Below are 14,569 nucleotides of genomic sequence, written 5' to 3' on the forward strand. Positions count from 1 at the left end.
TATTTCTTTTAAATTTTAAATTATAATTTTTTTTTATCATTTAAACTTTTTTTTTTAAATTTTTAGGACAAGTATTTCGAATGATATTTTTCAATTAAATTTCAAATTTTTATTTCTTTCATATTTCTTTCTCTTTTTTTTATTTTCTATGATAATTTTTTTTTTATTTCTTAAGATTTTTTTTGACATCTTTTAAAAAATATTTTAAATAAAAAATCTAAATTAATTTTTTTAATGAATTACAAATTCAAATCTTTATATTTTAAATTTCAATCAAAATTATAATTTTAATTTATTAATTAATTTCAAATTTTAAAAAATCAATTTTCTCATTTTTCACGATTTTTTTCCTTTTTTTTGTGAGAAAATTTGAAAACGCCGTTTTTCTTTCTTTTTTTTTTTTTTGGGACGATGCCACCGTGGAAATGGGGGGTGACGTGGAAGAAGAAAAAATGCCATTCAAAATGACATTTTTTTTTTTGCATTAGTTTGATAAATAAATTTCGTTTTGATATATTTTGATATTTAAATTTTTTTTTTGTATTATTCTGAAAAAGAGCTCGATTTTGTCCACCCGAAAGGAAAAAAAGTAGAAGGCTGACCAGCGCGAAAGCACGTCGCAGGAGGGTAAAAAAGTAGAAGGCTGACAAGCGCGAAAGCACGTCGCAGGAGGGTAAAAGGTTATGCATAAATTAATCACATGCTATTCCCGAATAGTTGCAAGGATCAACTTCGAAGTCAATCACCACGCATGAAAACAAGACTTGCCGACCAAAATATTCCGGTGGTCTAAAACGTGCATCACATCGTACCTTTCAAGCAAAAAATCACCTATCACACCCAGCAAAACTATAAGCCATGACTAAACAAATTCACCTCAATGATTTATAAATTAAAACATAGCCTAGCAAGTTTGATAGACCATATGTTTCGAGCTGATATGACTGGTCCTCTGCTAAAAGGGGCCTCTTAAAAAATAATAAGAAATACTTAAAAAATAAATACAAAAATAAGTTTCCATAATGCTCAAAAATAGATATGCCATCTTAAATGAAAAAATTGTGCTACTAAGAGCTAGCCTCTTTCAGCTAATCCAATGATATTTGCAGATTGCATCATACGACCTCAACTTTTATCTGAAATACATGGTTCATGCTGACATGGCACAAATTAAGCCATCATAGAAATTTTTCATACCATCTCTTTAGATGGTATCATACATGTACAAACTCGAAATAGTCCATCTCAACAATCAGATGGACCAGCATCACCAAAATACATGGTCGTCAAATTTTATTTGCTTTTGTGCGTGCATATAAATCATTTCTTTTTGTATGTATGCCATGTATAGATATATCGAAAAAAATAATTTGTATTTAGTAAATTTATGAGATTATGTATACAGAAAGAAATAATTTACAAGGATATGAAGGCAAATTATAAATTTGTAAGAATATTCACATAATGTCATACCTTTATAAGGGTGTACATGTGAAAAGAATAATTTATGAAGGTATGCACATAAATAGCAAACTTGTGAGGATATTTACATATTTTCAGATATTTTTAAAGGTATGCATACAAAAAAAACTTGTTATAGCAAAACAGGATCTTAAGGGGAGTAGTATGAAAAATGCTTTGGGGGCCTCTTTACTGTGCACCAAATGTTGCCTAGGCCCACTAATACGAGCGTGGGAAGTCAATAGTCAAATTCAACCATCCACATCTGCCGCGCTAAATTCTGTTAGTGGGAAATCACACGCGTTATGGCTGAACTTTTCATATGCACGTAACAGGCTTTCTAATTGAACAGACTTTACATAAACCAGCAGAACGCCTTGGCGTTCATGACTGTTCCGGCCCCTTGCAAACATGACTCCTTGCTGCGGCTCCAGAACTCCCGTTCCATCTCTCCAACTCTTATTACCGTCCCTCTTCCAGTTGGCGTTCTTCATGATTCCCCAAGCAACTCCACTCTCCTTCGATTACTCTATCTTCAATCACGATACAACGGGAGACCTGAAAAGCTACCAGGACGCCACATTTGTTAGCAACGCCATCCAACTCACCAGGAACCAACTCAACACTCATATTGAAAACAGCACGGGCAGCGTTGTACATAATGAACCAGTGCCTTTATGGGACAAGGCTTCAGGTAAACTCGCCGACTTCACTTCGAATTTCTCCTTCACTATTGATGGCCTCAACAGGACGAGAAGCGCTGATGGGATCGCCTTCTTCCTCTCGTCTTACCCATACTATAACGAGACATTGAATCATTCGTGGGGTGGGGCTCTTGGGTTATTCAACCGCAGTGGTACTAACATGACGAGAAACAAGATCGTGGCTGTCGAGTTTGATAGCTACATAAACCCTGAGTATAATGATTCCAGTGCCGATCATGTGGGAATCGACATCCACAGCATTGTTTCCGTTGCGCATGTGGACTTGAACGCAAGTATAAGGCAAAAAATCATACTTTTTGCTTCTGTTTGTTACAACGCTAGTACTAGAAATTTGAGCATCTTCCTTAGCAATTACACTGATCCTAGGAGGAATTGGAGTCTGTCTTATGGTGTCGACTTGAGGGATTACCTGCCAGAAAAGATTGCCGTTGGCTTCTCAGCCTCCACAGGTGCCCTGGTCGAGGTGCATACCATCCACTCCTGGAGTTTCAGTTCCTCTGATCTTGGACTGAGATATAAAAGATCTAAAGCCCTGGGGTTTGGTATTGCTGCAGGAGTTTTAGTAAGTTTGTTCTGTGTGGTGTTTTTTATCAGAAAATATATATGTAAGAAGGTTAATAGAAGCACGGCAGAAGAAAAAGACATGGCTATAGATGTTTTAGTCGGCGATGCAATTGAGAGTGCCAGTGGACCTAGGAGATTTCCTTATGGCGTACTTCTGAGTGCAACACGTAATTTTGCAAAGGAGAGGAAGCTGGGGAGAGGAGGATTCGGGGAGGTTTACATGGGAGTATTGCAAGATCCAAAGCGTGAAGTGGCAGTTAAAAGGATCTCCAGAGATTCTAAACAAGGTAAGAGGGGGTACATATCTGAAATCACGACCATCAGCCGGTTAAGGCATCGCAATCTTGTGCAGCTTATTGGCTATTGTCATGAAAGAGGTGATTTGTTGCTTGTCTATGAGTACATTGTTGAAATGAGCTGTAAATCCCTCTGATTAAGAATGCAATCATCTAATTAGAGGGAAATATATTTGTATAATTCCTAAATTGAATCCCTCTGATTAGGAATGCAATCGTCTAATTAGAGGGAAATATATTTGTATAATTCTTAAATTGAATCCTTCTGATTAGGAATACAATCGTCTAATTAGAGGGAAATATATTTGTATAATTCCTAAATTGAGCCCATGAAAATTAATAAAAAGGGCCCATTTGGTCCTAGAGATGTATTCTTCTTCCTCTGAAATTTTCGTCTTCACCCTCTTTTCTATTCTTCTTCTGTTTATACTTCTGTTTGTCAACATGGTATTTGAGCCTATTTAGGGAACAGAGTGCTCTGTTCCGTCTCTTCAACCGCCGATCGTCTACAACTCAAATCTCTCCTCTCAAACAGAGTGGGATCTGTTCCCCCTTCAAACCATCGCCGCTGCTCTCTCTGTGGATCCCTGCAAACCTTGAAAGCCATTCTCCGTTTCCGTTAAATCTCTCACTCTCTCTCTCTCGCATCCCTTCATCTTCATCACCGCCTCTGCTATGATCGCCGCCTCCGCTGCCGCGGCCATCGTCGCCGCCGCCGCCGCCACTGCCTGAGCCTTCTCCACTATGATCGCCGCCTCCGCTGCCGCAGCCATCGTCGCCGCCGCCACTGCTGTCGCTGCTTCTGCCATCGCCACTGCAATCACCACCGCTGTCGCTGCTACCGCCGCTGCCATCGACGCCACCACCGTTTCAACTCAAGAACTACGGGGTTGAAAACGGTTCTCATCCCTTATTAGGTATTTTTTAAATACAAAAAAAAGGGAGAACCTCTACTGCTGTCATATGTGTCTCCAATTGTAGATGCTGTTTTTTCTGGAACAACAATGGAGCGTCCAGTTTTGGAGTTTCTGAATATTATCAAGGCACCTTTCATGGAAGCAGAGATTTGATATTTTTTCGTCATCTGAGTTTATCTCAGATCGTTGGTGAGAAAACTTCAATTTCCTCCCTCAAGATTGTTCTTGTTTACTTGATCATTTAAGGATTTTTCTTATGGGTGATAAAACTCCTTTAACCATGGAGGATTTAGAAAAGTTAATAGTTAGGATGATGGAATCTCGTATCTCGGGTAGTGAGTTTTCAAAGATCACCCTAGAAACTAATCCGGTCAAATTGGATGGGCCGGGTACCTACTTAAGTTGGACGCGACATGTTCGTCTAATTTTGGATTCTCACAATCTTGAGGGGTTTATAAGTGGTACTGCAAAAAGGCCAGAAGGAGATGGGATAGCTGTTAGACAGTGGAATTCTAATAACTCTCGGGTGGTAGCATGGCTCCTTGCCTCTATGGTACCAAGTGTTGCTCATACGGTTAAGGCACTAACGAATGCTTATGAGTTATGGCAGGCTGTAGCCACAACTTATTCTTATAAAGGCAATAATATGCATGCCCATAAGATCCAGCGAGAGCTTCGAGGACTTAATCAGGGTTCCCGATCTGTAACAGAGTATGTTGGAGAATTAAAAAGGTTGTGGAACGATTTTGATTTTTATAATCCCTTTACCCCTACTCATCCTGGTGATGTTGATGAGTTTCGCAAATGGATAGAGCGACAGCGACTTGTAAATTTTTTGGATGGACTAAACCCAGAGTTTGAGTATCGACGCTCTTCTATTCTTAGTACACAGAAGTGGCCAACTCTTGATGAAACTATTTCTTTGGTTCTTAGTGAAGAAACTCGATTAACCACTATGTCTTCTTCTATGAACACAGCTATACGATCTGCACTTGTGGTACAGCCTAATACTCTTGGAAGCTCTACTCCTAATTCTGCTCAAGAAACTCAGCCTCGACCTCGTGGAGTTAAAATTTGTGACCACTGTCATAAGCTGGGCCACATCAAAGCTTACTGCTATGAGCTACATGGTCGTCCAAATAGAGGCCGTGGTCATGGAGGTGGTCGTTTTGGTAGAAGCCGAGGTCAGTATAATCAGGCTCATTTTTCTTCTATGGGAGATTTATCAGTTGAAGAAATGCAACTTTTGAAAAAATTCAGATCTGGTGTAAATATTTCTGAAAGCAGCACTTCCACAGAAGATTCTTCAAATCAACCAGCCAGTTCTCAGGATAATTTTGCCCAAATAGGTATCAGTGATCAAATTCATGCTCTTAACTGTAGTAATTTTTCTCCATGGGTTGTTGATTCTGGAGCATCCAATCATATGACTGGATCTTTTAGAGATTTTGTTTCTTATATTCCCTGTTCCGGTCGTGATAAAGTTCATCTTGCTGATGGCTCCTTTACCCCTATTTCTGGAAAATGATCTATCAAATGCACTTCCGAATTACCCTTATCATCTGTTCTACATGTCCCAAGATTTTCTATAAATCTCCTATCCATTAGTGCTATTACAAATGATCTTGATTGTGCCGTAACTTTTTTCAAAACACATTGTGTCTTTCAGGAACCAAAGATAGGGAAGAAACTTGAGACTGGCATAATGCGTAATGGGCTCTACTATTTGGAGGGAGGAGTGTCTGAAGGCTACTCAGAAACCAGTTTGACTGTTTCATCTTCACAAAAGGAGGATCTGTTGCTCCAACACCGCAGGCTTGGTCATCTTTCATTTACTCTCTTAGCTCGTATATTTCCATCTGTTTTTGAAACATATAAAGAGAAGCTTGTATGTGATGCCTGTGAACTAGCTAAACACACTAGAAGTACTTATCCAAACTCAGGCCGACGTAGTAAAGCAATGTTTGAGGTAGTTCATTCTGATGTATGGGGACCCTGTGGGACCACCGCTATTTCTGATCATCGGTGGTTCGTCACTTTTATTGATTGTTTTAGTCGTTGCACTTGGGTTTATCTATTGAAAAATAAGAATGAAGTATTTCAGTCATTTAGAGATTTTCATAAAATGATTGGTACTCAATATGGAGCAACTCTTAAGATTTTTCGCTCTGACAATGGGACAGAATATCTTAATAAAGAATTTGAGGAGTATATACATAATAATGGAATTATACATCAAACGACGTGTGTTGACACACCGGATCAAAATGGAGTTGCTGAAAGAAAGAATAGACACCTTCTTGAAGTGACAAGATGTTTGATGTTTTCTATGAATGTTCCTAAATTCTTATGGGGAGAAGCAGTATTAACTGCAGCATATCTGATTAACCGAATGCCACTTCGAACTTTGGACTACAAGACTCCTCTTGAATGCCTGCAAGGAACTAATTCTTTTATAATTCCCCCCAAGGTATTTGGTTGTGTTTGTTTTGTTCGGGATCATCGACCTTCGGTTGGCAAGCTTGACGCTCGTGCCCTCAAGTGCATTTTTGTAGGATATTCAGCTACTCAAAAAGGATACAAATGTTGGTGTCCGACTGAGCGGAAGATGTTTATCAGCATTGATGTAACATTTTGGAAGTCTGAACCATTCTATATATCTTCTGTGTCCTCTTCCTCTCCCGTTATCTCTGGAACTGATCGAGAGGGGGAGTCTTCTGGAGGGAGTCCTATTACTGTGGATGTTACTGTGGATGTTGGTACAAATGGTGCATCTGACACTCAAGGAGAAGCATCTGACACTCAAGGAGAAGCATCTGAAACTGCATCTGAGACTCTCCCACAGCTTGTTTTATCTGATTCATCTCCTCTCTCAGAGTCTATTACGCATTCTCCAGTCTCCAGGTCTTCCTCTCCTGTCCCAACGGTTTCATCTTCTACGACTAATGGTAATTCTCCTGTACCTCCCATCTAGTTTACATTAGATAATGATGATCTAAATGTTCTTATTGCTTTACGGAAGCCTACTCGTTATGCTAGTATTCCTACTCAACTTAAGGATGGAGTAGGGTATAAACATGACATCACTAACTTTGTATCCTATGAGTCTCTCTCTCCATCTTATCAGAGTTTTATAGCTTCTTTGTCCTCTGTCTCCATACCCGAGAACTGGAAGGTTGCTAAGGAAAATCCCAAGTGGAAAGCCGCCATGCTTGAAGAAATGCAGGCACTAGAAAAAAATAATACATGGAAACTTGTACCTTTGCCAGCTGGTAAACAAACTGTGAGATGCAAATAGATTTTTACAGTTAAACAGACACCTGAGGGTACTGTTGAACGATACAAAGCTCGCTTGGTAGCAAAAGGATATACACAGACTTATGGCATCGACTATGATGAAACTTTTGCATCTGTTGCAAAAATGAACTCTGTTAGAACCCTTATATCATGTGCTGCTAATTTCGGATGGGATCTGTTCCAGCTCGATGTAAAGAATGCTTTTCTTCATGGAGAACTTCAGGAGGAAGTATATATGGATGTTCCTCCAGGATTTGCTACTGCTCAAACAGTGGGCAAAGTATGCCAGTTACGACGATCTCTTTATGGTTTAAAGCAGTCACCTCGTGCTTGGTTCGATCGCTTCCGACAAGCAATTATTCAGATGGGGTATAAACAAAGCAATGCAGATCACACACTCTTCTTTCGGCACAACAAGGGTAAGATTGCTATTTTGATTGTCTATGTTGATGATATTGTGGTCACAGGAGATGATTCTGAGGAGATAGCTCATTTGAAGGCTCAGCTAGCACAGGCATTTGAGGTGAAGGATCTTGGATATCTTCGATATTTTCTTGGGATAGAAGTTGCTCGTTCTTCAAAAGAAATTTTTCTCTCCCAAAGAAAATATATTCTAGATCTTCTTACAGAAGTCGGTATGTTGGGATGTCGACCTATTGCTACTCCTATTGAACAAAATCATCGACTAGTAGCTGATACCGGTGTTCCTATTGATCGAGAACGTTATCAACGATTGGTAGGATGTTTGATTTATCTATCTCATACACGGCCTGATATTGCATTCGCCGTTAGTGTGGTAAGTCAGTTTATGCATGATCCACGTTCAGTTCATATGGATGCTGTGACACGGATACTTCGTTACCTCAAAAGCTGTCCTGGTCGTGGTTTACTTTATTCTAATCATGGCAACCTACGGGTGGAGTGTTATACAGATGCTGATTGGGCTGGATCACTTGATGACCGTCGCTCTACCTCAGGTTACTGTACTTTTGTTGGAGGTAATCTAGTCACTTGGCGAAGCAAGAAACAGAATGTAGTTGCTCGATCTACTGCTGAAGCAGAGTATCGAGCTATGGCACATGGCGTGTGCGAAATTTTATGATTGCGGATCTTGTTATTGGATCTAGGCCTTTATCAGTCATCACCCCTTATGCTATATTGTGACAATAAGGCAGCAATCAATATTGCTAATAATCCAGTACAGCATGATCGGACGAAGCACATCGAGATCGATCGACATTTTATCAAGGAAAAGCTTGATGCCAGAATCATTTGTATGCCTTATGTGCGATCTGCTAGTCAACTAGCAGATATTTTGATCAAAGGTTTTAGTGTGCCTTCTTTTTCATTTATTCGTGACAAGATGGGTCTTTATGATATCTATAACCCATCTTGAGGGGGAGTGTTGAAATGAGCTGTAAATCCCTCTGATTAGGAATGCAATCATCTAATTAGAGAGAAATATATTTGTATAATTCCTAAATTGAATCCCTCTGATTAGGAATGCAATCGTCTAATTAGAGAGAAATATATTTGTATAATTCTTAAATTGAATCCCTCTGATTAGGAATACAATCGTCTAATTAGAGGAAAATATATTTGTATAATTCCTAAATTGAGCCCATGAAAATTAATAAAAAGGGCCCATTTGGTCCTAGAGATGTATCCTTCTTCCTCTGAAATTTTCGTCTTCACCCTCTTTTCTATTCTTCTTCTGTTTATACTTCTGTTTGTCAACATACATGTTGAACGGAAGCCTCGATTATCATCTATACGGCAGAGATAGATTTCTTACATGGCCGGTTAGGTACAAGATTGCTTTGGGGCTGGCCTTGGCGTTGCTCTACCTTCATGAAGAGTGGCAGCAATGCATCATCCACCGAGACGTGAAGCCAAGCAACGTGATGTTAGATTCTGAGTTCAATGCTAAGCTTGGTGATTTTGGATTGGCAAGGCTCGTGGATCATGATTGCAACCCACTAACAACGGTTTTGATGGGGACCAGGGGATATATTGCACCAGAATATGCTGTTACAGGTATGATAAATAAATATTTATCATTATAATGCATTTAGCAAGGCTTTTTTAACTACCTTTTTTCTTTTTTTTTTTAAGAGAAAGGCTTTTCAACTACACTTAAAACCAAAAATGATGGCATTTATTTATTTTTTTGATAGAAATGATGGCATTTAATTGCTTTGCATATTTGCTTTCTTTTAGCATATACCCAATTCATGTTAGACAATTGCAACATCGCTACATTTCTCTTGTAATAAAGGCATTGATGCATATATATTGAACATCTACAGATGCATCTCACAGACCTTGCAGCCAAAGTGTATGACAAATGGTTCTTTTCTTTCTTTTCCTTTTCCACCCGTGGACTTATTAGTCTAGCCCGGTCCTACATGCAACCGTGCTTCACAGTCCACTTTTTGCAGGAAAAATATCAGAAATTAAAAATGTATGACCAAGGGTTCTTTTATTTGTTTCTTTCTCAGGTTTCATCTGCAATAAAAAAAATATGTGAGATCTTTTCTGAAAATTCATTCTCAAGCTCTACTAGAAATTTTGGGCTTTTACTGATGAAAATACCTCTGGAAAACATAGAAGTTAAAAGAAAAACATGACAATAAATTTCTCTATATTTGATTTTGTGTTTCCTTACATCAACCCATCCCATTAATTGTTGTCCATCAACTTGTATCCAACGTTTAAGGACCTCCACTTTCTTCTTTGTCCAGCGTTTTTCTTTCTGATTGGACTACCACGTGTTGTCTTCTGTCGACTGGTCTATCATTGAGCTGGTAGAGCTAGTCAAACCAAAACGTTTTCCATTTTATACCTAACAACGCAAAACTTTATTAAAAAAAAATAACTAATAAGAAAATATTATTTAGATTTCATAATTCTGTATACATATTCAAAATTTTTTCGGTAAATAATTGATATAGGACCAAATACATATTTGAATAGATCCTCAGATACTTCTCATATTTAAATCTTGGTATCTTTGCTAGGTTAGGGGTCCAATCACAAAACGATCAGTCAACCCCAACTAATGGACTTGTGATAATTAAACATCCCCTAGTCCACATATATTATGGGCCAAGTTCTTTTCAATACTATTTATAATAGTCTAGGATCTCATCTAAAAAAACTACTTAAAGGGTATTATTTGGGTTTCTTAGTTATATATAAATACTCTATATTTTTCTAACTAACAACTAATGTGGGACTAAATATATACTTGTATGGATCCTCAAACTATGAAGATTGAAGGTTAAGAGGTTAGTTGCAATGCAAACATTCTCCTTATATATTAAGTGTTTACTTTGGATTCCTTATGGCATGATAAAAATAGAAACTACGTGAACCCAATGATGGCCGAAATCCCTTGTGGAACATTCACTTTCAAAAATCATTCAAGACGGGATAGGGAGTTTGTCTCAAATCACCTGTCATGATATTGCTCATACATTACCTAACATATTAAATCATCGACAACGAAAGGTTATATTTTCTTTTTAATCAAATTAACTATGAGTAATCATGAGTATAAAACTATTTTTTTATGAACTAAATGAGATGCACCATGCATTCCAACAGGAAAACCTAGCAAAGAATCCGATGTCTATAGCTTTGGAGTGGTTATATTAGAAATAGCATGTGGCAGAAAGCCCATTGAAGATAAAGAAAAGGAGGGTAAAGTAAATTTGGTACAATGGGTTTGGGAGTTTTATAGGATGTGTTTGACTGCAGCAGTGGATGAAAGACTAAAAGAATTTGATGAGCAACAAATGGAGCGCTTGATGGTTGTTGGGTTATGGTGTGCCCACCCAGCATCTAATCTGAGGCCATCCATAAGGCAAGTGATTAATGTTCTTAAGTTTGATTCTCCAGTACCAAATTTGCCGCATACAGTTCCTGTTCCAGTATGTTGGCCTCTAACAGGAGATTCGTTTAGTGTTGCATCAACTTCAGCTGATGCGTACTCTGCTTCGTCATGGTCATCAATATCTGGTCGGTGAAGGATGTCAAGTCATGTGAGAAGGTCTAATCTTGACACCTGTACCTATTAGATATGCAAGTTTTATTTCAACAATGCAATTAAGTTTCTTGTTACATAGTATGGGTATTTTTATTGTTTACCATATTTGGTTGTATTTGACCAGTACAGTGTATGCAGAAACATGCAACACCTATTCGAATTTTTGGAAGTATGAAATATTTTCCTTTTGTGTGCATCTTCTCAGGGGATTTGTTTAATTTTGCTTCACATTAACTCAACAGAGGAAGAATATGTTACAAGCACAGTGACTTTGCACTCACATCAGCATCAAGATAAAGAACACTAACCTTGGGGCGGGGGGGGATAACCCTCCCTTTCAATTAGGGGAAGAAACAGAGAAACACTCACTAACATATTGTGTCAGTTCATAAGGATGACTCTAGAGGTCATAAAATCTAAGCTCTGCTCTAAAACTGAAAGATATGACAGAGATTGGCTGATCTTGGTCTAAGTTGTCAGAAAAACAGCTGCACGAACTATTGGACAGCCAATTTATGGGCATATTTTGGAAAGTACATGTAACAAGTTGAATACCAGAAAGGCTGAACTTTATGTAGAGAACATAACCATTCTCAAATTATAGCTAGGCATATCGTAGTAGTAGAAGCAATATTGAGAACAAGATGAACAAGTTTGGAGAAGCAAACAGATAAAATTTGATTAAGGTACTGTTTGAATACCAGCAGCTAGGTATATGTGAATCTTAGAAGGAAGTAGCTCTTTTCTAATGTTTGGATGCTTGTACTTTATGTGTGGAACCCTCATATTTGAAGTTATATCGTTAGCCCCGTGCCAACGAGTATGGTCGGGCATATGACAGATAGCCGTATGCTTACAAGGTTTGACCAGTAGGACATGCAAGGCCGAAGAAAAGTTATATATGGTAACTAAAATACTAAAGTTATATATAGTAACTAAAATACTAAGTTTTCATAGGATGATAGTTATTAATAATTCAATATCTAACATTATTTCTCAATCACATTCTATAAGAATTTCTTAGACATTTATTACAAAAGAAAAGAGGTTGTTTCTAGTCCCAATTTCTTGCTCATGGCCCATGATCCTATCCGCACTAATGTTGGCATCCAGAGAGGCAAAAGAAATAAGCAGAGCTAAAAAACTTAATAAGTCACATCTATCTCTAGTTCAATCGAGCATAATATACATAGAATATCAATTTCATAAAATAAGAGTTCCAATTATAATTGAAAACATGCTAAAGAATATGAAATATATATTTCAAAACATTTACTAGTCAAAGATAAGATTCCAAATCAACATATATAATCAATCACACTCTCTCCTAGCCTTTATGACCATGGCCATGAATAGCCGATGGCATGCCCAAAAGAGACTAGCTCCACTACAATATGCTGCTAATTGATATGTGCTAGTGCTTGTCCAACGGGAGGTCCTGAGTACATTGCATCAACCAGTATGCATCGGTGATTGCCTAACTGGAGGTCCGAAAGGAGATAGATCCTAACTTATGTTGTCATAATTAGGCTAAAGAGAAATCATCGCATCGAAAGAAATATAATGTAATTTAATATCTTAATAAATCATTTTATGCTTAATCATACTTTTTTTGGGAATGGAATATTTATGCAAAGCATACACAAGATATCAAATATAACAATATACAGATGCATGAATAATATCCATAATCAAATCTTAATACATATAAGGTGTATTATGCATCAAAATACACTAGAGTAGAGGTACTTACTGCACAACTAATAGAGTCTAAGAAACTTCCATCTCAGATGAGACACAACCTATTAAAAAGCATCTCCTAATGGTTTGATTTCCCTTCTAAAGTGGGAGACATTATTTTAAAAGAAAAAGTTGGCATATACACTAAGGATCCCTATGTTTGGGGGGCCCATCTGAAGTTCCATAATTCAAAAAAGATACATATCAGAGGTTATAATCCCCAGATCTATTGATCGATGGTTAGGATTCGGGTACATCCCTTGAATCTTATATAGTCCTAATGATGCCATCTATCCCCCTAATCTAAGAATAGTGGGAGAAGGGGTTGTAATTATCTCAATGGTGATCGGTTCCCAAAATCCAACATGCCTTCAAAATCTAGTACTTCATGCTCTCCTAGATCTACATAAAAATAAGTAAACTAGTTGAGAGAGAGAAAAATAGAAATTGAGAGAGAAAGATAGAGGGAGAGTGCAAGAAGATTAGGTTTGGCCCTATGCCAATCATATGAGTGTGAGAGAATTCAAGAAAGAGTAAGGACACAGAGAAATACTAGAGATGGCAGTTGGGATGGGTCAACCTAGGTATGGGTTGAGTTGGATGTAGGTTGAGTTAAAAATTTGTTAACTTAGAATCCAACTAGTTTATTAAATAGGTTAAAAATTTATATCTAAATCATTATTAAATAGGTAAGCCAATTTGACCTATATAACATATTTATTAAATGGGTAAAGCCAGGTTAAACAAGTTAGGTGAATTTTTAATTGGTTAAACAGGACAAAGGGAGATTCGGGTTAGGTTAAACAGGATAAAAATAGATTTAGTAGAATTTAAATAGGTTATATTGGTCTTCAATGGATTAAATGGGTTAAAAAATGAGTCATCTAACTCAATCTAACCTGAATATTAAATAGGTTAAATGGATCAAATATTTGAAACCCAAACATAATCAAAATGTTAAACCTGCTAATTACTTGGGTTGATCTGTTTATGGCCCAAACCCACTTAGGTGAACCCAAACCTACTTGTGATAGGTTAAATATGGGTTGTATTGATTGGTCGGGTCATATTTTGCTAACCTTAAGGAATATAAAGCAGGAGCGAGGAATAACAAAAAAGAGAGAACATTAAAAAGAGAGAGAGAATGAAAAAGTGGAAGATAAGTGCTCACAAGAGGGAAGAGAAGGAAAATGAGAGAGAGAGAGAGAAGAGAAGAGAGAGCAAGACAAAGAGAGGAAGGAGGGAGAGAGAAGGCTATGGGAAAGAGTGAAGGTGGTTTGGTGGAGCTTGAATCGGCAACCTAGCTGTAGAGATGGATAAAACATGGGAGCGAGAAAGAAGGTGGAACAATCTTGGATTAATCAACCAATAAGATAAGATTAGGGATAGGAAGAATGATGGATAGCTCACTGGCATCGTAGAGATGGATAAAACATGGGAGTGAGAAAGAAAGCGGAACAATCTTGGATTAATCAACCAACAAGATAAGCTTAGGGATAGGAAGGATGATGGACAACT

The 14,569-nt window shown here is 37.7% G+C and overlaps 1 protein-coding gene across 1 annotated transcript; it reads left to right on the forward strand.

Moving 5' to 3' along the window:
- Positions 1–1,872: 1,872 nt before the first annotated feature.
- Positions 1,873–11,291, forward strand: LOC105032571 (L-type lectin-domain containing receptor kinase IX.1-like). The gene is made up of 3 exons (XM_010907042.1): positions 1,873–3,153; positions 9,003–9,297; positions 10,870–11,291. Exons 1-3 carry the CDS (start codon positions 1,873–1,875, stop codon positions 11,289–11,291), a joined length of 1,998 nt encoding a protein of 665 aa, XP_010905344.1.
- The last annotated feature ends 3,278 nt before the right edge of the window (positions 11,292–14,569 follow it).

The sequence above is a fragment of the Elaeis guineensis genome, chromosome 1 (genome assembly GCF_000442705.2).
Source record: "Elaeis guineensis isolate ETL-2024a chromosome 1, EG11, whole genome shotgun sequence".
In the NCBI taxonomy this organism is placed as follows: Eukaryota; Viridiplantae; Streptophyta; class Magnoliopsida; order Arecales; family Arecaceae; genus Elaeis; species Elaeis guineensis.